Below are 22,718 nucleotides of genomic sequence, written 5' to 3' on the forward strand. Positions count from 1 at the left end.
AAATTTCTCTGGGTCTTTACTGGACACGTGTAAGTTTGTCTGGTTTTGAGTTCCAGAAGTCGTGCCAGAACCAAAAGCAGTGTACTACCTTGTGTTTAGATGCAATATGTTTGGTTTTAAATTAACTGAAAGAATCCTGGGTTTGTCCACCATAAGTTGTTGACAAATACTGCTTCGTTATTGTCACACAGCTTGTTCAGTATTGCTTGTGTCTGTCCTTATTGTACCTAGGTGTCAGGGGTTCATGTGGGAAAGTAAGCTTCAGACAAACTGTTTGTCTTCATACACTGGTTCAGCTGAGCTAGCAGTAGTGTCGTGGATTCCCTAATGCAGGGGAGGCTTCAGTAGCTGGCTGTGTCCTTGCAGAAACCTAGCTGCCTTGGCCAAAAGGTATTAACACCAATGAACACACTCTTGCTTTCCACACAGTCAGCAAGATTCGTTCCCAGAAGCCAAATAAAAAATGTGTTTGTTTGTTTTTTTTCTTTTTTTTCTCCATTAGCAGCAAAATTATTTGAGTGTTTGTTTTGTTAGAGAGTCACCTTGGATGTACAAAGAACCTATTTGAGATCGTTGGTCTTCAAATACTGCGATAAACTTGGATTCTCACCGAATGTCACACAGATGAGTGTCGCAGCTTTGCATTTTTCTGCTAACATTCATGTTTATGACTTTCAAATGTGTTTCAGAGGATATCTGTCTGTAAATGTTCCTGCTGGGAGAGATGTTTTATGTGGACTGAGGATGTACAGGAAATCCTCTGGTGTTACTGTCATCCACCACCTTCAGTTAACATAAAGTCTGCTGGAGAGAAAAAGAGCTCTTACAGAGATTTCAGGAGATGATCCCAGCTTCCCTCCCAGCAGCTGTGATGAGAGAATATTAACTGTGCCTGTACAGAGCGCAAAGAACAGCCCATTTCATGTCTCAGTGAATGGTAATCTAGATCTTTGATTCTCAGCTATTCTTTAAGATTAAAAAAAATCCTATCAAGCGCAGCTGAGCCACTTACACTCAACAACAGTGATTCAGCACTTCAATTTGCCAGCAGACACATCATTATCTTCTAGTTTTTGTATGTCAAAATAGTGTAGGAGGGTAAAAATATTAAAAGCTGATGAGGATTTGTACACCAAACTTGTGTTTAGAACAACTACTGAGATGTTCTAATGTAAAGGAGGAAATAATTTGACTTCCATTTCTTTCTGTTTATTAAAACAACAGTAAGTGAATTGATTGTAGAGTATTTGCACTGATCTTTCCTGCTAACTAGATAAACTGGAAATACCAGAGCATTAGAAGTTTCCCTATAATCTGACAGTAATGCATTTTAGTACTTCCACATTAGCCACAGCGCAATGGAGGATTACCAAGGACTGTGATGGCAGAACAGGGAGGGTAGGGTTTTTTTAATGGGTTTTAGGAAAACTGAACTTGAGTTCTGTCTACTGAGTCATCAACACCTTTGTATTATCACGATGCTTAACAAAATGTATTTCACCAAGTAAATCAAACGTGTTGATTTTGTGAGAGTAACTTTGGTAGTGGTAAGACTTTTTTTATGCTACTGGGTTTTGGTCCAAAAGGTGGTGAGTTTGTTCCAACAGGTCTCTGCAGGAGCCTGGTGAATGATAGCAAAGCTTTACCAAGCACAGCTGCGCAGGAAGAAACAGAACAGACCTGCTGCAACCTACCAACTTGGAGTACTGCTAGCCTACTGCCAAAGTGCGTGCTAGCAGGTGTAAGCGGTGCAGGGCTGAACCAGCAACTCAGATAACTGCGTTTCCTTCTTTTGTAGGTGCTAGATACTGGAAAATGTAACAGTTACTGAGATTTGAGCAGGCAACATTGTCTGAGACAGTCTCTGCTTCTCCACCTTCTGAATGGGGGCTGAATTCCATGGGGCTGTGCTCTGAACTGTTTTTTGTTTTAATACAGAGGCTCCTGAAGGAGATGAATACACACGAGGAGAAGTAGAAGTTTTTACACAAGGTAGTTGTGGAAGCAGATGAAGGCTCTTTCACGATGTCAGAAGTTGTGAAGGAAGGTGCTTATGTGTCAGATACGATTATGCCACACTTCCCAGTATAAGAGAAGAAACTTGGAAGGGCAAGACTAAAATTAAGAGCTGAAGTTACATGATTATGTTAGTATAAAAATGGTCAGGCTGAGGTTTCTTTAGTATGACATTGTAATACCTACCACAGAACTCCTACTTGTAGGAAAGTGCTTGTACAACTTGAAGGGATACTACTTTTTACGAAGTCTGACAGGATACCATAACGGAGCTGATGCTCCTCTGATAGACACTTGTGAGGTGTATAAATTTAGAAAAAAAGTAATTCCACAGGGGACAAAAAAAAAAAGATTAAAAAAATCTGGAGTGTATAACAAGAAGTAGTGTGCATAGAAACCTGTAACAGGGTGAGATAAAGAAAAAGAGGGTTGCTTTGCTTCTACACCTGGAAGAACCTTTGCCCAGGATTTCTGTATGTATTAACCATCCACACACAACACTCCCTTTTCCTCCAGCAGCAAAGGAGGAAGAATGATTGCTCCAGCCATGTCACAGGCTTCTCCTTCTGGTTTAGCGCTGTCCCGTGCCACTTTTCCCAGCAAGAGAGGACTTGGAGGACTGAGAAATACGGCAGAAATTTGAGATTAACCCTGTCCACCTTCAGCTATACGGGGAAAGCCCTTTTATTGCTGTGTAAGCACTTGGGCTATGTTCAAATTTATCAGTCTTTAATGTTACATTAACGTGTAGGTAAATACCTGTTTGGATTCCATAGTATACAACAAACGACATGATGAAGGGTGATATGGGAAACCTCCAGATTAAAATCCTCTTGCTTAGCTAAATAAAGTGAAATACAGTTTAATTTTTTTGCATGCAGAAAATACTGCAAGCGAATGTGGAAAACAGTGCTATTTTCCTAGTTACCAAGAAAGGTACAAAAGAGTGGCACTGCTGATCCTTTGCTTCTTGGTTATCAACCTTTCTTTTTGTTTTTCTGAACCTTTCTTTCAGAGATGCTGAAATGAAATTTTGGGGTGGAGGGGTGTGTGTCAAGAATGAGAGCAGTCAGTGTCTCAGGCTGAATTTCTTTTCCCCCATGGGCCACTGATTTTCTCAGTGTTCAAGTTTAAGTGCTGGTTTCTGTTCCCTTTATGAACCCCACTTCTAACAGCTGCTGCAGGTGTTTCCAACTGCAACCTTTCCCACCAGCTCTGCTCTAGCTCCCCTTCATGTAAATGAACTAATGTTGGAGTGGATTGTTTTGTATCCTTGGTTCAGTTTTTTGTTGGTGGTTTTGTCTGGAAAAACAAAATCCACACAACTCTTTCTGCAGTGGCAGCAGCAGCAAAGCAGTATTTTGTTTAATTTCCTCTCTACCTGGAAAGAACACTGGTAGAAATATTGCCACTTTCTGATGGGGTAACACTAGGTGTGGGCGAAATGGCAAGAGGTGCGTGCTGTTCTGCGTGATAAATGTGTGGAAAGAATGTTGCAAAGGATTGCAGCACCTTGTGATAACAATCATGGCAAAGAAGAGATGTCATATACATTATCTGAAGTACTACACATTAATATAGTGGGGAGAGACATATTTTATATTAAACATATGTTCTAGGGTTCATCCCAGTGACAGTGTAATGTACCACTTACTTCTGTCTGATAACACGTCATATTCTTTTCTTCTTTCTCTCCCTAAAGCTAGTTACAATGTGAAAGGAACATTTTTCTAGTTCTGTCAGGAGCTTAAAATCCATGAGTTTCTAGCACCACCCACTGCTTTTAATCCTAATGGGATTTTTAACTGCTTTTGCCTGTGCTTTATTTCCCCAGGAACTACTGCCATTTAAAAGAAAACCTTTATTAAGGAAAGGCAAGATGGAGTTTGGGTATATCCATTCATTAGTTTTGCTGAGCCTATCTGATGCTTCCTATGCAAAAAGGTCCTTTGAGCTTCCGTTTTTAGTGTTTTAATGAGTAAACTGCTGAGTTGCTTTAAAAGCTAGAAAGTGAGCAGCCAGTGTTTTACAAAAAGTTGGCACTTTTAACTCTGTAGAAGTCCTTATACAAGTAACAAAACTATACTGGAATGAGAGGCTCTTTCTTTAACGGGCTTTGCAGTCTTGGCTAATCACTTAAACAGTGAGAAATGACTTTCAGTGTAACTGACATATAAGGTCTTAATTAAGCTGATGTCTGAATGTTTATCAGGGTAAGGGACACTTACATGAAAAATACAGAGAACAGCATGAATGGCAGGACTGCAAGATATGAGTGACTGAATGGGAACAAGCAGATACTCGAGGCAAGGAAATAAGTTTATGATTGTCAGCCTGGATGTTGCAGGTTCAGGCCGTGTTACTCAGGATTTACTTCTTTTTTCAGAATATACAGCTTGGGAAGTATCAATTGAATCATCTTGCAAGAGCACGGAGGCATTTGTAGTGGACTGTGTGGCTGCTCTGCCAAGTTGTGAGTCCTTGTTTCTCTCTCTCCGGCCCTCTCCACCTGCCTGAGTTGTTTCAGCAAAGTCTTGTACAGTTTGAGTGAGGCCACTAAAAGGTGTCACGGATTTGCTCGCTGAGAGAGTAGGAAGGGTTCGGTGCCCCAGCAGGGGAGCAGGGGATGGAGGCAGGCAGTTTGTCTGTGGCATGCTTGAGCAGCCTCTTGCTTCTCTGTCCCTGGGGTCATCGCTGTGTGGTCCCAGTGACAGCCATGCTGCTGGGTGCTGGCACATGGTCCAGTCATCTCCTCACTCTTCACATCAGCTGCGTGGGGCCCAAGAGTTCTGTTCCTGCCATTTGTGTGACCCTCTGAAGAAGGAGGGCCTGCCCCAGTGAAGTGTGAAATAACTTAATTTTTCCTTTGCGTTTTCATCCTTTGTTATTTTAATAGAGAAACAGTAGCAGTCAGCTTAGCCTTAACATTTTGAAAACTGGTGATTGTCACTGATACATGGTGAGCGTCCTCTGAGATCAGAAGGCATAGAGAAAGGAATGAATCCTAGATACCCTGCAGAGAACTGAGCTACAAGCAGTAGGAAACAGATAAAAAGAAGAGGGCTTTTTTATAGACAGACTTTAATAAACAGGTAAGTTGTGTAATCTCCTATTGCAAACCAGTGGGTAAGGAAAGAAAAAAAACACAGCGCTGGAAGATGGAGTTTTTGAGGTGGGTAGATTTTTTTACCCCCAAAAAATATTGTTGCTGAGAAGTAAAACTGGATATAACCAGAACAGCAAAGGAGTGTAGCTCTGAGTCCAGACTCATTGAAAGATTGTTCCACTTCTCCCCAGCCAGTTTTTTTGTGTTCACCCAGTTGGTTGCTTCTCCTCTTCTAACTTGTCCACTTTGTGTCTTTAATAAAGAAACCAAATCTGAAATTCCTTTAACCTTGAACATACGTGGATACGTACTTTCAGACTGACAGCTGTGCATTTGCCTTCTCCCTCTCCCCACATCCTCAACTTATGTTCATTTATGGTTACAAAAACATGGTCACTATCAGATTGTATATTAAACATATTGTATATTAAAAAAGCTTATTGTATATTAAAAAAGCCTATTTATAATATCTAAAGCAATGTGTCACTGGACTCAAGCTATAGTGAAGTCAGGACTGTCATACATGTTGTAAACCTAAATCAAAAAAAAAATGTACTACCTACACAGATCATCTTGGGAGCAGTAGCATTCAAGTAGTTCCAAACATGGCTTAAAAATAAAATAAAAATTGTCTTTCTGCACTCTCATTTTCTTCTTCCTGTAAATGTGATTTTAAAAACACACTTGGGGATAGGATCTGAAAGTGAACATCATGTTCTGTGACTTCGGGACAGACCACGCACAGAAACACAGTATTCAAAAACTTGTGTCTGTATCCATGTGGGCACACTTTTTCCTGTCAAAGTGCTGCTACTGATGCTGAACCTGAAGTCCACAGGCTAACTGAATAGCTTCTCTGTTGGGTAAGGGATACATTTTTAAATCCTGCCACTGTCTTTGAGCATGCCAGTTGAACCGACAGATGGTGAAACCACATTTGTCTGGGCTGTTTTAATAAAGTCTGATCAACTGAAGTAAACAGACTTTCTATGCCCACTGCCTTTTTTTTGGTAGCCTATTCCATTTTGTTATTCAGACATATTTCTTTTTAATGGCATAAGACTTTGAAGGAGTTACTATAATTCTTTCTTTTAAATCATTGAAGGTGTAGGTTGGTATTGCTGTTTTCTGTATATAATAAAATATTCTTTCCTTTTCTGTCATTCAAACTCAGCAGCCCCAAATAGGTAAACAGTGGGACCTAGGATTTGTTCATACAGAAGGGCTCTAATAGGTAATAAAACCAGTAGATTTTCCAAACATTTTTACAAAATCTTGTATCTTTATGAAATGGAAGAATAATAAAATTAACTGCACATAGTGGGCATTCTTCACACTTCTTGCCTGCACTTTTTGGCTAGCAACAGAAAATAAATTGTATTTGTAAGAGCAGTGACGATGCTTTTGGCATCCTCATTGGCAAATAAGTAGCACTTTTAAACTTCTCTAAAATTCTCATTATGTGCTTATGAAATAGCAGAATTTTCATGATAGGTATGATCTTAAAGTTCAGTTTTGTAACTGAAATGCTATCAAATTAATGATTAAGCATTTTGTAAGTCTGCATTTGAGATAATCATTACTTTTTTGAATGCAACTATGAAATCTATCTTGTACGATGTTCTATCATGACAGCTGTGTCCATAAAACAGAATGGGAAAAGATTTTTTTGTTTTGTTTTTACTAACGTAGAGAAGAAACATTGATACATAAAATGCTCACAATTTTAAATATACTTATACTTTAAATATACTTAAATATACTTTAATATACTTAGAATGTTGCAACTTAACCAAAGAAAGCTGAGACAGCATGCTTTTGCCATATTGAAACAAGTCAAAATTCTTAGACTACTTTGGTTTTGATTTTTTTTGTTTGTTTCTTTTTATTCTTTATGGTGGAATTACCATTTTCCTGATGGAAAGCTCTTCTTCCAGAATTTTCAGGCCTATTCTTATTTCATATGTCTATGGGACATTTTACAGCCAGTCCTTTTCTAAAGGACACTTTGAAATTAGTCTTCATTTGTGTTGTCCTTGTTGAAGAACCCGGAGATAGAAGTACACAAAATTGAAAACATGACAAAGAAAGAGACCAGCTGCGTACTCTATAATTCGTAGATATGTAAAGCTGTTACTGTTGTGTACAGAGATTTAAATATATATTTAATTCTGTATTCATTTGTCACAGACATAACCTGTAGGACTCTTGTTTTATTTTAGAAACAGCAAAGCATTAATTTAGTGCTACTGCCATTTAGCAGCAGTATATGATCATCTGCTGTATTACTACATGGTTTGTTTGTTGTCATCTGGCAGCATTGAATCTAACACTTCTCATACCAGAGAGAGCTAGTGTGGTGATCTCCCAAAGTTAATTATGCTGCAGCTGAACTAAAGCAACTTTCTTGTAATTTCTAATACCTAGCTTTCTTGTTGTTTTGATCAGTGCAGGTAAAATATTTGCTGTTTTGCATTTATTTTAACTGCCTTAAAAAGCAGCATATTTGTTTCTCTCCTAGTCTTAAACAAAGAACAAGTAATGATATGTTTTTCCCACTTATTAACAGGCAACCGCAAGCTGTTTGTATGCCAGCAGTTCACCTGCACATGACTACAGCCACCATGCAAGTCAGCCAGAAAGACTTTGAAAAGGCTCAAGAACAGCTGAAGCTTTTGAAAAAGGATCCAGGGAATGAAACTAAGTTGAAACTCTATGCTTTGTTTAAACAGGTAGGCTTAAGTTCCGTTTTTTTGTAAGAGGCATTTGTAAGCCGAGTGGATGGACCTGAAAAATAGAAGATTAAAATAAAAGTTGTTCAAATGTATTGTCTTAACAATTTCTTCAAGTGCTAAAATTATATCCGTGAAATACTAGTCCCTCAGACTCTGCCTGACTTCTACATGTGGCCAGAACTATTACATCTTATAAACCATGATTTGAATATAAACTGTTATTCAAAGAAATGGAGCCAAATTACATCCAGTTTGTGATGTCTTCCATATAATGCAGCATATATTGATGCAACAACACAGGAAAGCTGCTTGTGCCTGCAAAAAAAAAGAGAATGCCACATGCTTCCTCTTAAATTTTTCATCTACTGTCAGTCAACTGGTCCTATACTACAGTGATGTAAATATTTGAAGGTTGATTTTGGTTGGTATGGCAAGCTTTTTTTGTCTGTTTTGTTTTTGACTCAATAAACTGTTCTCCCACATTGATTCTGTGATTCTGTGATCCTGAGTGAAGGTTGTTCTTTACTACCCATGGAAGCAGACCTATGTAGAAGTAGTTGCTCTTAAGGGTATTTGTACTGGTATCTGGGGAAGCATTTGTAGATCAGGGCTAATACATGCTGTGGCTTGTTATGCTGAAGAAGATGATCAGTTGCTCCTTAAAAGAGACAGTAGACTGTTCCAGGTAATTTCACTAATAGTGAGCTCATAAATGTGTCCTTTCTCTCCTTCCACTCTAAATATCTCTCTGATACTGTACTTTTTCTTCAGGAAAACTGGTCATAAAATCCTTCAGGATAACTGGAAACTTTGCAGGTCAACTGCTCCAATGCTCTTGCTCATAGTAAGGTTAACTTTGAAGTGAGATCCAACTTCATAGATCTTATCCAGTGGTTTCTTTGTTCACACAACTTACAAGTTTTTAACTCTATTTTTAAATATAAAAATTCCACAATTCTGAAATAAGTTGCTGAGAATTTACATGTGTGGGCATCTTGGAAACAAATGTTTCATATTGGTTAGATACATCTAAAGGCTTAATACCAGGTGTTACGAAATAGCAGACAGTGATGTGTGAACTGTCTGAATATTGCCTGACCACTAGGAATTCCTTCTGTCTCAGAGATGCATTCTGTATTGTGAGCACATAACAGTCCTAACAGTCATCATCTTTTTCTACCAAGGCACCTGAACCGTAACTAGGCTTAAATAAGTTTGTTTCACTCTCTTTTCAGGCTACTGAGGGTCCCTGCAATTCTCCAAAGCCAGGTATGCTGGACTTTGTCAAGAAAGCCAAATGGGATGCATGGAATTCTCTTGGCAATTTGTCTCAGGTGACAATACCTATAATTTCACTTGGCTGAACTCTGGCTTGAAGTGCCAGATCTGTGAATGAATGGCTGATGTCTAAACATATCATGTTAGTTGAGTGACTCTGCTTCAGACACAACAATGTTTTGCACTGTGTTCTACAGCCATTTCAATATTAAAGCAAAATTTAGATGATCAATAAGTTTGTGTCAGTATAAGAGGTCTTACATATAGGGTGACTTTAATAAAAAATAGTATTTCACATGTTGTATTCTGCTGTTCCCTTTATGAAAAATGGATTGAGTCTCTCACTTCTTACGGCTTCTTACAACAAAGAACAAACTTGTGAATCCAGTATGATTTTGATAATTTTGTCATTTTAAGAAGTTGGTCTCTTATGCTGCTGACTAAGACTAGAAAAAAGTGGCTATAAAAATGATGTATCGAGAGCTTCTTTTCATGCTTACTCAGTATATCCTGACATTCTTAATACCTTTCATACCTTAATACCTTTAGGAAAGCTTATTTTTCAAGTGAAGCAAGCAGGAAGAACATAGATGCAAAGAAAAATGTGTTCTCTTTCTGTGCAGACTCGCATAAGTCTGACATTGAACATTGCTACCACAGTTTCTTCATCTAGTAGTAAATGAAGGAAACATAAGGTGTTTTTTTGTTTGGTTGTTTTTTTTAGAGCTTGTCATTACTGCATTAGGTCTGCTGTTTAGGAGTAGTTTGAATGTGGTCAGTCAAAGGTATTAATTAAAAGGTGTTTTTTTTTGTGTGATTTTGGTGTGTGTGTGTGTGTAGATTGTTTGTTCATTTGTTTGTTTTAAATGTGCTTGCATAATTTCATGAGCATAACATTCTTGTATGAGAGGAATTCAGGGAGGCCAGGCTATGACTGGGGAGGGTTTCTGAGAAAGAGTAGGAGTTAAAAATAAATAAATAGTTAGGGCTTTTTGGGGTGTATTTTGCATTTTTGTTTTATTTGTTTGGTTTGATTTTCTTTTAGTAATAGCCAAGAAACACCTAAGGAAAAGAACTTATTCTTAAAGTTGTAGTAGAGAGGGAATAAATTTAATATGCTAGAGATTATAAAGGTGTTCAAAGTATATTAGCTTTTCAAGAAAATAGGTTGAAAAAACAAGTTCCTTTAAATCACTGCTTACTGTAGAAATGAGGAGGCAGAATACTTTAAACTTTTGTACGTCATGTTTATGTTAAATTATAATTAGTATCTTCAAACAATTTTAAAATGTCATGGACCCATTTCAGCAACACATGTTCTAAAATTTTTAAAAAATAATCTTTGATTTTGTTGGAGTAACGTCCAAATGGAAAACAGAAACAAAAGATCCACAGAAGGATGTCACTATAAGGATTATGACAAATAGACAGACATCTTTCAGGTAATCTGAGGCATGGATGGACACAGTTCTCCAACAAAATAAATATCGTAATTTTCCCAGCATCTATGCACTTCTGTTTTGCAGATCTGTTGCTGCTGCTGCTTTCCAGCTGGCTTTAAGCATAGTTTGCAGTGTTTAAATACACTGTGTTCTCCCCTGCTCAATTAGTGTACGTTCTGTTGGAGATTTTCTTCTTGTTTTGCCCTGAAGCGCACTCTCCGCCCCTTTATTGTCATAGGCACTCATTTCATGAATAATATAACAAAGTGATTTGGATTCTAGCATTTGATAACTTTGTGTGTATTGTTGTTTATTTGTTTTATTTTATTACAGGATAATGCTAGACAGAAATATACAGAACTTGTCTCAAGTCTGATCTCTGCAGAATCTGCTGGCCAGGCAAAAGTTGCTTCTCCAGAGGAGGGCAAACATGATGGCTATGAAACCATAATTGTTACCACCAAAAACAATATCACAAAGATAATGTTTAACCGACCTGAAAGGAAAAATGCTATCAATCATCAGGTAAATAAATGAATTTGGGAGGCTTACGGATTTTTTTTCTTTCCTTGTTAAGTTACTTAAGTTTTTCAAGAGGTATTGCTACAGGTTTAGCAGAACTGACTGAAGCATGATGGTCTGAATTTTATGAGGGCTCAGTGTGTTGACTATGACCTAAGGAATGAAGATCCCGTACAAAATCAAACTACTCTGCTAATATTTTACGAATTGGGCTTTTCTGTGTCTTTTTAAAATCTTTCCCTCCCCCTTCCCACCCAAGACTAATTAGTGCACATTATGGTCTGTGCTAAATTAAAATGGCAAACTACAAGAAGGCTAACTTCTTTTTATGGAGACAACATTTGACTGTAGCCTTGCTTATAACACAGCATGTATGCAGCCTACTTTGGCTTAGCAGTGTTGTGTGTAGGTCTAGATAGTAGTCCTGTTCTCATTGCTATCTCCATGAGGAAGTTTATCCTGTTGGAAATAACATGTTCATCCTATTTCAGAACCACAAAGATAACAGAAAAGGGATTTCACCCCACTGCAGCTAATTCTTTAATATATTATTTTACCCATTTAGACTACTTCCTAGGTTTTAAAATTAACTGTTTCATGTGAATGTGTCTTTTCCAAGGGACTTTATTTTGACCTTGAGATTTACATTTGAAGTCTGAGTATTGCAAGTGCATGTCCGTATGGTCAGAAATAATACCTTAAATGCAATACTTAACTTTCTGTATATGGAAATTTTCTTCATAATTAATGGACCGTAGTTAAACTGTCACTCAGGTTTCTTGTTGTCAGTGTGAATCTTCTTTTTATGGTCTTTTACAGCATCACAGTTGTAATTTGTTGATTTACCTTTTACACAGATGTACAGAGAAATTATCAAAGCACTTCAAGAAGCTGGCAAAGATGACTCTACCGTAGCAGTTATTACGGGTAAAATACTTAATATGCCTTTCTTAGATTTGTTTTATGCCAAAGTACACTACTGACACGAAATATTTATCTTACGTTTAGACTAAGACAGAATTGCAGAAGTGGGGAAATTCTTTCCTCTAGTGTAGACAAAAGATTTTTTTGAAAGTGTTTTGGCAAAATTCTTTCAAGATGGTGTTTAAGATACTTTAGCAAGCTTGCTGTTCATCAAGACATCTTTCTGAGATGAGAAGATAGACGTGGGATACTCCTGAGGACTTTATTACTTTTGAGTAGCCAATACATCTGCTCTGCAGCATCTTCGCTACTGCTTTTGGAGCTCACTTGTATGGGTTTAGTCAATTTTTTCTACTTCTGTGATACATTGGAACATATTAAAAGGAAGCCCCTCAAATCCTGCTCTGGCATGCCCAAGAGAAAGCTTACACTGCATATTTACCAATGATCATTAGATAAACTGATACTTCATTTTGATTCTTCTGTGGCAGTCATAGGAAAAGATTTACCAGGGAAGCTGCAACCTGGCTCAGCTGATATATATCCCAGTTACCAGATGTGTGATGTGTACAGCCAGGTGACTGCAGCTATAATGTGAAAAGGAAGCCCAAACTCATGCTGCCTGTCAAATCTAGCAGCTCTGGGGACAGCATTTGAATTCTATAGGGAACCCTTTAGTCTGTGATGCTGACTGCATGACATGGTGGGAAGGCAGGAGGGATGGAATGGCAGAGGCAAGCACTGCCTGTCTGGCCCATCCTCATTGCAGATAGGTGTGTATTTAGGAAATTCTAGCTAAGTTGTTGGGACACAAGCTGAATTTTGGCTTAAGACTACTTCAGTTACTTTTGAGGTAATTGCGTCTGTATTCTTATCCACTGTTGTCTTTACCAATACTCTTGTATTCCCAGGATGCTGAATTTCCTTCAGTAGTGATGGCTAGGCACAACAGCCATTACAGAATGAGAAATTCTACTTGTGTGAGCTACCTATCTAGCAAGTATGTAGCTAGGAGTAAACTGCACACACCCCTACACCCAACATTTCTGTCCCATTTTAAGTAATCAGTAAGAGCACTGCAGCATAAAGTAGTGGATGTGCTAAACAATGAAAAGTCCCATCTTGTGAACGTCCTTATGGAACCTAGGATTATTTGGACAATTAAATCATGTAGTCTAGCTTTTAAATACTCCTTGCGTTTTCATGGTGCCTCAAACTCTATATACATTCCCTAGTAGGATATCTGTTTCGTATTGAAAAACACATCTTTCAGTACCATGATTTCAGTGCAGTGCTGTCATTCTTATGTTTAGAACGCTTTGCTGTTTTCTTAGTGGGTCATAATGAAGGTGAAACTTGCACAACATATTAAAAGGGTTATGTTGAGTCCTTTGCCAGTTTGAAGGGGGATGAAAGAAGATTTAAGCTTACATTTCCATTTTCATGTTTAAAAATAAAAGTTTATAATTTGTTACTGTGCGAATGATTGTGAATTGATTGCTCAGAAAAAAGCTGTAGAATATGGAAGATTTCCTTCTATTACCTACTCAGAAACCATTGGTGCATTTATTTATTTATCTGTTCTCTGCAGGAAATGGAGAGTACTATACTAGTGGAAATGACCTGAATAATTTTGCTAATGTCCAACCCAATGAAATGGAGAAGATGGCAAAAGATGGAGCAGAATTACTCAAGTAATTGGAGCAGAATTACTCAAGAACCTCTTGGTTTCATATATACATAAATTATTGCAATGGGTAAAATATAATTTGCAGGCATTGATAGAAAACATGACAGTGGGGCTCCACTTATGCTATGATATGTCCAATTAGATGACTACCTAAAAGCTCACCACATATACAAACAAAAAAAGTGAGAGAAGTAGCATTCTTCATTTGAAATAAATGAAGACATGAGATGCGTTTAAGAAGTCTTGTAATCTTTTTAAGTACAGTGACGCTGTAGACTACATTTTTTTAAACTCCCCAAGTACATGCAGATACATTGACAAAGACATGCTTTTGACTGTGTACTTTGTAACACAACTTTTTTTTTTCCCCTTTTCTATTTAAGTAGATTTCATCTTTTCTTTTACTTCTGTATGTGATTATTACATCTGAAAGATATTTGCAGGTTGGATTGCTTTCTCAAGCACTTGCAATTGATGTAAAATCTGAAATACTCAGAAAGGCAAATAATATTTAAGATTTATAATTCAAATATGAACTGCAAGTGAAGTACTCAGTTCTGCGGCTTTTGCTTAGGCAAGCTGGCTGTGGATCACAGTTGCCTATTACAAAGTGATGATGATGCAGTCCGAATCTGTTGCAAAAACATTAATTAGCAGTATCTGGCAAGCATTCCAGTCTGCAGTGTTCTGTAGGGTATTTAATACAATGCATAGTCTCACATGCACTTTATGATCTTTCATCTCACTTTTGTGAGAAAACTGTGGTTTTTTTAAGCTGTTAATATTACACAAGTACAGTGCTTTGTTGCAACAGATGCACAGATGCCAGAGAAGTGAAAGATTATATTTTTGGGAATATATTTTGCACTTCTTGGAAGAAGAAGTAGCTGTCAAAGAAAAAAAAAAAAAAGCAGTGTTTCTCAAACCTCTTCAGAACAGCACTGGGGAATTCTTTGTTGTATTAGCATCACAATTTTTGTACCTGCTGGTGCTTCAGTGCAGAACAGAATCTGTGTAAGAAAGGCTATTGCAAGAGTAGAATTGGAATGGATATATAGGCAGGTGGATAGATGGAGCCAGAGACTGTTTAGTTTGTGAGCTGCATTCAGTAACACTAAAGAAAACAGCATTTTAAGAACTTGACTGCAGTAACTGAGAAGTTACTATACATGGATGTCTTTGATGCTCAGTTAGAAAGAGATACCAGTATTTCAAATAGTTCTTATTTTCCTTAGTATTCATTTGGGAAAGGGTCTACAACATGTGCTGCATAGGACAGAGCTTATGGTTTTTGTTGTGCAGTATCTAAGACTGTTTTGAAAGTGGTTTATGAAAGAGACAAGAAATGTATCTTACTCTTACATTCTGGTTCTCCTTCTTCTTAGGGAGTTTGTGAATTGTTTTATTGATTTTCCTAAACCACTGATTGCTGTGGTGAATGGCCCAGCTATTGGAATCTCTGTAACACTCCTCGGATTGTGTGACATTGTCTATGCTTCTGACAGGGTGAGTACTTTACGTTCCTGATCCCAAGGAAGTCTCTAGGGCTTCTTCTGTAGCAAATGTTATTTTGTGCGGGGTGGTCTGACAGAAAAGAGCACACAGATGTAAATGCTTTTTCTATCACATTGAGGGATATTTATTAAATTACAAAGTTATTAATTACCAGCATAGCATCGTGCATCAGCCAGTGCTTAACATGCATGGAATTTCCCTGCTGTATCTATGGTTATCGAGGTACTGACTCGAGTTTAAAAAGTCTTTACTGTGTTCTGTGTTGTATCAGTGGGTACAGTAAAGTGTAGTTGATGTGAAATGATCATTTTAGGGGCCCCTCTCAGGTGTGGGAGGGAGAGACAAAAAAATTGTTATGGAATGGAAGAGCAGTATCTGGCATTTTATCTAATCTGTGTTGCAAGATAAATTCAAAAGCTTTGTTTATCCATCTCAAGATTCCTTTTAAGGTAATTTGCCAAATATACAACCAGAGTATAGTACAGAATTACATTATATAGCTTATTTTTAATGCTCTCTGTTGTTTATATATATATAGTTATTAAACAGATCTTAACCCAAGGTGTTAATTTTAGGCAAGCTATTGCTTGCGTAAGCGTCTGTGATGGATGGTACTTTGACTCCTGCTTCAACACTGTGTCAGATTTTTCCTCAAAGTTCCTGCTGGATTGGCTTTGTCACTAGGAAAATTGAACAGCAAGGGACTAAGTCCCACTTGCCCTAAAAGAGGATTGGCTACAACTGTGTCACTCCTAAGATATGCACAAGCATAATGTACATAATTTATTCAATCTATTCCAGTCCCTAGATCTCTTCTTTTACCAGGAGGTTGTCGGATTCTCCCTCCTCCTCCCTTCCCATCTGATCTTTTCTTGCTGCAGGATGAACATATTGATCCTTGTTCTTGGGTCTGACAGACTATTTTCATCCTCCTTTGCAATAACCTTCAGTATGTACTTAGATATATCTCAGGTTTACATTCACTGTCTCGATCTTTTTTTTTTTTTTTCCAGCCGAACAGCCCCAGTTCATCTAGGTTTTTCCACATGTGCTTTCTCAGGCCTGCAATTGTATTCCTCTGTACTCTTTCCAGTTGTTCCATGTCTCTCTTTAAGCATAATCAATTCAATACATAAAGGGTGCTAACAAAAAAGATGAAGAGTGACTTTTTACACAGGCAGGTACTGACAGGACAAGGGATAATGACTTTAAAGTAAAAGAGGATAGGTTTAGATTAGATACAAGGAAGAAAATTCACTCTGAGGGCATTTTGAGGCACTGGAGCAGGTTGCCAAGAGAAGCACATTTTGCAGGCTGTATTTCTGTTTTTACATCCCAGAATGTCACTGGATTTATGTACTTGTGATCTGCTGTAACCCTTGGATTCTTTACTGTGGAGTTGTCAGTTAAAGAGTTGTTCCTATCATATATTGTACATAGAGTTATTCTTGCCAAACTTGTCCATACTAAATAACGCTTTTTTCATGCTTCTCGAATTTATTGAGGCTATTCTGAATTTTAATCACTCCCCCCTCAGCATAGTATCTCCTGCATCCATAAATTAGCATAGATTTCATTAAAATTTAATCCAAATAATCATTAAATATTTTGTCCTCTTGGTAGCATCATTCTATCTTGAATAGTTTGAGATTCATACTTGAACTTCCTTTTACTACTCATGTGCATAATCATTACTAAATGCATCTTATTTTTACCCTGTGTTTCTATTTTTTTAATCTCTGTATGCCTATATTAGTTTCATCCTTGGTCATTTGATACAGTTTTCACTTCCTGTGTAGTTGTATTTAAAGTCAGTGAAGAACTTGTGATTTAGCTGGGATAATCGGGGACAGCTCTTGCTTGAGGATTTCCATAGGGTCTCACTAAGCTTTCCTATATACAGGTTTATTGGGGTCTTCTCAAAGGTGACTGTTCTATCTTCTTCCCTTTGCAGGACTGTGAACTCCATACAGTAAGGTCAGCCTTGTCCAAATTATATTTTGCTTTCACATTCTCCACTAGTTTGGTTTAGGCATTAATGGCCTACTCCAGAAGTGCCCAAGTTTATGTCCAGGCTCTGGTTTATTCCCAGGCAGGTATTCACAAAGCAGTCACATTCACAGGACAGTGCACGGCCCAGCCTGACATCCTGGGGAGTGGAGTGGTGTGAATGTCAGATAAGAGAATGTCTTCTGCACTGGATTTGGCTCCAGTTCCTGGACCACCATTTTATTACCCCGTGCCAAAGGAGGACCAGTTACACTAGCCTGTATCACTGCAAATGTTGTCTAACAGTTTCTTACAGACATTCAATGATACAATGTCCCATTTCTGTTAGGAAACCTACTGATATGTCCTACTGTATAGCCATCCACATCAGTACATCATGATTACCTTCTATTACAGTGAAAGCTGCATTAGCAGTGTGTGCTCTTCACGTACCAGTTCATATTTTAAAATGGCAAACCTTTTGTCTTCCTTGCTTAAAATTGATGTGAATTGTCAAAATACGAAGTTTTGTAGTTAAAATTTAACTTGCAGTTAGGGTATTGTTTTGTGTGAGCCCATGACACGTTTCTGCCACAGATTTTTTTCAAAATTTCATAAAATTTAAGAGAAGATTAAATGACCAGAGTTTTTCAGCAGTAGAATAAACTTAGTATGCCTTCAGAAAGCAAAACACTTGTTACATCTTAAGCTATTTGGACTATGCATTTAATAACTTTAAGGGAGATGTGTATGAATATCCTTTCTGTAAAGATTTTGCACGTGCAGATTAATTTTTCCAAGCACTCCATTCAAATAATGTAATTTCATCAATGGGAATGTTAAGGTAAGGGAATTGAGTTATACAGACAAAGTCAGTTCTTGTGTGCATTGAGAGGATGAAGAAGCTGTATTATCAGATGATATTTAAAACCTACTATGGTAATGGTTCAAATATATTTCTGGTGAATTCTGTTACAGTAGAAGCTTTCAAATGAAAACTAAATCCTAGCACTTCAGTCTCATGCTCTGTTGTAAGGCTTGCTTTGTTTTGTTCTTTTTTTTTTTTTTTTCCAGGCTACATTTCATACCCCATTTAGTCAACTTGGACAGAGTCCAGAAGGATGTTCTTCTTACCTGTTTCCAAAAATCATGGGCTTAGCCAAGGTAAGGACATCTGCTATATACGTGGGACCTTCTGACCTCTGAGTTGGTATCCTCCAAACATTAGAGCAAGTGGAGTCATAGCAAGAGTCCTTGAAGAAAACTCCACATCTTTTGAACCAAATATCAAAAAAAAAATATAATGACAATATCAGCACAGGCCCCTTAACTGTTTGCTGGACACCTCTAAAGTTGTACTGTGATGTTGGAAGTTTTCTTTCTTATGGTGTCCTCCGCCTTTCTGAGACTGTTTCTATACAGTGAAAGGTTGCATCTTTCTTCCAACTATAGGAGGAAATGAGGTAAAGAAAGCTTAAAAAAAAAGGGGGGGAGAAAATGGAGTGCACGCAAGAAATATGTTGGTAGGCTGTCTTTATGAGGCAAGGGAGCAACTGCCGAAATGGCCAGCTGTCTGGAAAGTTAGTGTATTCAGCCATTCCTCCAGACATCCGTGTGATGCAATTGATTTATTCATTTACTTGCAGACCTCTGATGTCATCTATTTTGTTGTAACATATGTGGGCCTTCTTATTTTCTTTCAGAGTCTTATTTTCTCTGTTGGCTCAAGAAATAAGGCTTTCTTGTTCCCACAGAATAAAATCCACATGGTTTAAACTTACCTGATATCCTTGCTTGTGTTAACATAACATATTTCTGTTGAGTAGGATCTAAATCTGTAAGGAGTAGAGCAAGTGTTTCATAAATGTGAAGGTATCAAGGACAGTCTATTCAGCAAGATGTCAAGCCTTCACTATTGGAGATGCTCAAAACTTAATAGGCTTCCCAGGACTGTGTCCTGCTTGAGCAGGAGGTTTGAACTAGAGATGCCTTCGATCCTCATCTGTGATTCTCTGCCCTTTTCAGAGGGCAGACTGTAATAAGCAAGAGACTAAAACAAATATGACTTGGAAGCTTGTGCCTTTCCTGTCATGTTCCTCAAGTCTTGTGTCCTGTTGACTCACATTCTGTTTTCTTTATTTAGGCAAATGAGATGTTGCTTTTCAATAAAAAGTTGACTGCAGATGAAGCCTGTGCTTGGGGACTTGTGACTGAAGTCTTCCCTGATGGGACCTTCCAGAAGGAAGTTTGGGAAAGGTTAAAAGCTTATGCGAGCCTCCCCAAAAATGTCAGTACTTTAAATTTTTCTCTATCTTCTAAGCTTCTAGCATTTCCAGCCCTCCTGCCAAATTTATCTTGTCATCCTTTACTGAAATAACAAAGCTGAATGTATTTTGCTTCAAGCACAGATATGTCCCTCTGCTGCCACCAGACAGATGCTTCTCTTCTACTCTAGCTGAATTTAATACAATGCATTTTACACAGAGACTCAATGTTTGAAAAGCCTTACAAATTAGCAATTTAATCCATGTGCATGTTAGGTGCAGCTTGGATTCCTTATCTTAGTTTTTTATTTTAGCATTAGTTTATGTTTAATCAGTTTACCACTGATTCTACAATATTTATTGTACTAACTCTGTGCACTGTCGATGCTCAAGCTGAAGCTGGTTGGCTTTACTTTTTGCTGAATTCAGTCATCTGTATACTCACTATACACACTACACACACACAAGGCATAAACTCACTTGTTTATGCTTTGCAAGACTACTTGAGTCACAACTGTATTATGTTACGTGGGACAAGAGGAGACACTTATGCCAACTCCTGATAATGTCAGTTACATTTGACGCTGCAGATAGTTGAGCAGGTTTCACTTACGCTCATCTACTCTGATTGTGAGCCCTACTAAGTAGACTGCTATTGCTCCCCATGAACCTCCACCTTATTATTAGGCTTAGTACTTAAATGTAGTAGTCTACTTTCTGCTTAAAGATTGACTAAGAGCTAGAAGGTGCAATGTTAATACAGTTCAGTTTGATTTCGAATGTGTTTACTGTACTATTTTTTATGAAATCTTAATATATAGAGAACATAGCTTCCTGATGTTCCTCACTGCATGCAAATATTATTTTCCTCTTTCTCCTTCAGTCCTTGGCAGTGTCAAAGCAACTGTTAAGAAGTATGGAAAAGGAAAAGCTCCATGCAGTTAACAGTCAAGAGTGTGAAGTACTCAAGGAGAGGTGGTTATCTGATGAATGTCTAAATGCTATTGTCAGCTTCTTTCAGAGGAAATCAAAACTATGATCTTCACCAGCAGAGCAGTTCACCTTCTGCCAATAGCAATTCACCTTCTGGCAATAGCCTAATCTGCCTTTATCCTTAATAAACTTTCTCTGCAAATAGTAATTCTTATACCTTTTGGTGTGGTATATTTCTATACCGAGTACTGGATTAAAACTGTTTAATGAAATTAATACAATGTTGTATGCCTTGGATCTGTTATGGATATTTAGGTTTGGGAAAAAAAGGTTAATCTTTAGGCAGCAGTGATGTTTCTGAAAGATACTAAAGCAGACTGTCTTTGAAAAGAAGCAACAAATTCAACAGCAGCATATGTTGACAGCTTTTCAGTGATTTCTTACGAGCAATTCTTTTTATTCATCTATGGAGAAAAAAATACTGTAATATGAATAATAAATATAAGTATTTAATTAGTGTTGTGCTGGTTATTACTACTTCTGTTAAACATCCTCAGTCAGAAGGAGGAAAGTAACTCCTGAAAATGTATAAATATAATACTCTTACAAAAAAGTATTCACTTGAGAGGCTGTGACATAAACTGCTTACCTGGCAGGAACTATGGGCATCTTCTTAATTTTGTTTTGTTTAGAATACTAAATATATATAATATATATATCTTGTAAGATACATTTTATATATAAAATATAAAGGTATATAGAAGATATATCTTGTATTATATGAATCTTATACACTAGTTTTCTGCAAGCTCTTTCATAATGTTTTTCACACAAAGAAAACTCTTCAGTTTCTTTTTTGTAATTCTGTCTGCAGATTTAATGTAGCATAGAATTTACATGGTGCTCCTGCAGCATTTCTCAGGGACCACTGTACAATCTATGCAAATTATTTCCAGTCCTAACTGTACAACTTATTTGTAGTAATGCAAAAGAACATTCTGTAAAAAAAAAAAAAAAAAAAACTCTTTGAACAAACAAATCATCTTCAAGAAAAACAATTTCTACAGAGTCACACTCATAAATATGTAAATGATATGCCTGAGCAAAAATAGTGAATCCCACAAGTGATTTATTTTTTCCCATATAATAAATATTTTCCCATATAATAAATATTTTAGCTGTAACTAACTGATATATCTTCCAGCAAGAACTGTATTTGTTAGGTTTTTCTTCTTGCATTATGTATTTGGACCAACTGAACTTTTGTGTAACATAATTATTCAGTAATGATCAAGTCAGTAAAGATAAAAGTCTTCAGAATAGGGACGAGGGAGTATGAAATAAATACTTTAAATATAGCATTTGTTTTTCTAACAAAGTAACAACATGAAATGATTAAATGTGGAGATAAACCAAATGTTTATGCATTGATTGCAGAACAATGCAAACTTATCTCCTAACTGAACTTGAAAACATGAGCGTGTAGGAGGCACCAAAATATAACAACTCTTTGGAAGTGCATAACATATATTCTAATGCAGGAAATGGAATAGTACCTTCAGAAATGTGTGCCGTATATAGGAGTAAAATGGACATTTTATGAATTATGTTGTCTGTACTGGAGTAAGGTATTTAGTTATTTGATGTTATTTCAGTCTGGATAAGGAGCAACACCAATAAAATATAAATTGTCTGCCGTGCACATTAGTTCAAACCCTACACATTCTAAATCTTCAGATTTTGTGGTTGGGTCATAACTATCTTAATGACAGGGGATGTAGCAAACCTCTGAAAGGAGAGCACTGATAAGGAACAACGTTTTATGTATTGAATTAAGCACTGTTACTTTCTTCAGGTGTCTGAATTATACTGTTTTGTTTCGTCAAGAAACAAATTATTAGATACAGAGTTTATCCAGACAAAACTGTGTTTATGTGCTCCAAACAGAGACTTTACTCTTACAGAATTAATTTATAATACTCTCAGGCTCTTTCATCAGAGGGAATATATCAGTGCACCATGAAAAATGGCTTTATAAAACATCCTCTGAGCTCCGTCATCTGGTAACATTTCACTCTGGGCTGACAGAACTGGGTAAATATCACTGCATTGATTATTGTTAGTGTTGTACATTTCAACAGTGCTAAAAAATAAACTTTAAAATAAAACTAGGATTCAATAAACAATGAAAATGGATTTTGACAGTACCAAGTACATGAGGAGTAGGGAGTGCGTCTGCATGGACAGATACCCTACTGTGCATGGTCATAGAGTTTCAGATAAAAAGTGAATATGCAAAGCTAA

At 37.2% G+C, this 22,718-nt stretch overlaps 1 protein-coding gene across 4 annotated transcripts in view; it reads left to right on the forward strand.

The window, feature by feature from the left end:
* Nucleotides 1-20,927, forward strand: part of ECI2 (enoyl-CoA delta isomerase 2) — a 30,845-nt gene extending 9,918 nt beyond the window's left edge. For 2 of the 4 annotated variants that reach the window (XM_035317853.1, XM_035317854.1), the window contains exons 2-10: nt 7,692-7,854; nt 9,093-9,191; nt 10,911-11,102; nt 11,957-12,026; nt 13,615-13,717; nt 15,099-15,219; nt 18,292-18,381; nt 19,361-19,504; nt 20,365-20,927. In XM_035317853.1, coding sequence (XP_035173744.1) covers nt 7,692-7,854; nt 9,093-9,191; nt 10,911-11,102; nt 11,957-12,026; nt 13,615-13,717; nt 15,099-15,219; nt 18,292-18,381; nt 19,361-19,504; nt 20,365-20,520 — 1,138 coding nt within the window. In that variant the 3' untranslated portion in view covers nt 20,521-20,927. Of the gene's footprint in view, nt 1-689; nt 938-7,690; nt 7,855-9,092; nt 9,192-10,910; nt 11,103-11,956; nt 12,027-13,614; nt 13,718-15,098; nt 15,220-18,291; nt 18,382-19,360; nt 19,505-20,364 lie in introns of all 4 variants that reach the window. The other 2 variants (XM_035317855.1, XM_035317852.1) reach the window with 2 other exon arrangements.
* The last annotated feature ends 1,791 nt before the right edge of the window (nt 20,928-22,718 follow it).

The sequence above is a fragment of the Oxyura jamaicensis genome, chromosome 2, assembly GCF_011077185.1.
Source record: "Oxyura jamaicensis isolate SHBP4307 breed ruddy duck chromosome 2, BPBGC_Ojam_1.0, whole genome shotgun sequence".
In the NCBI taxonomy this organism is placed as follows: Eukaryota; Metazoa; Chordata; class Aves; order Anseriformes; family Anatidae; genus Oxyura; species Oxyura jamaicensis.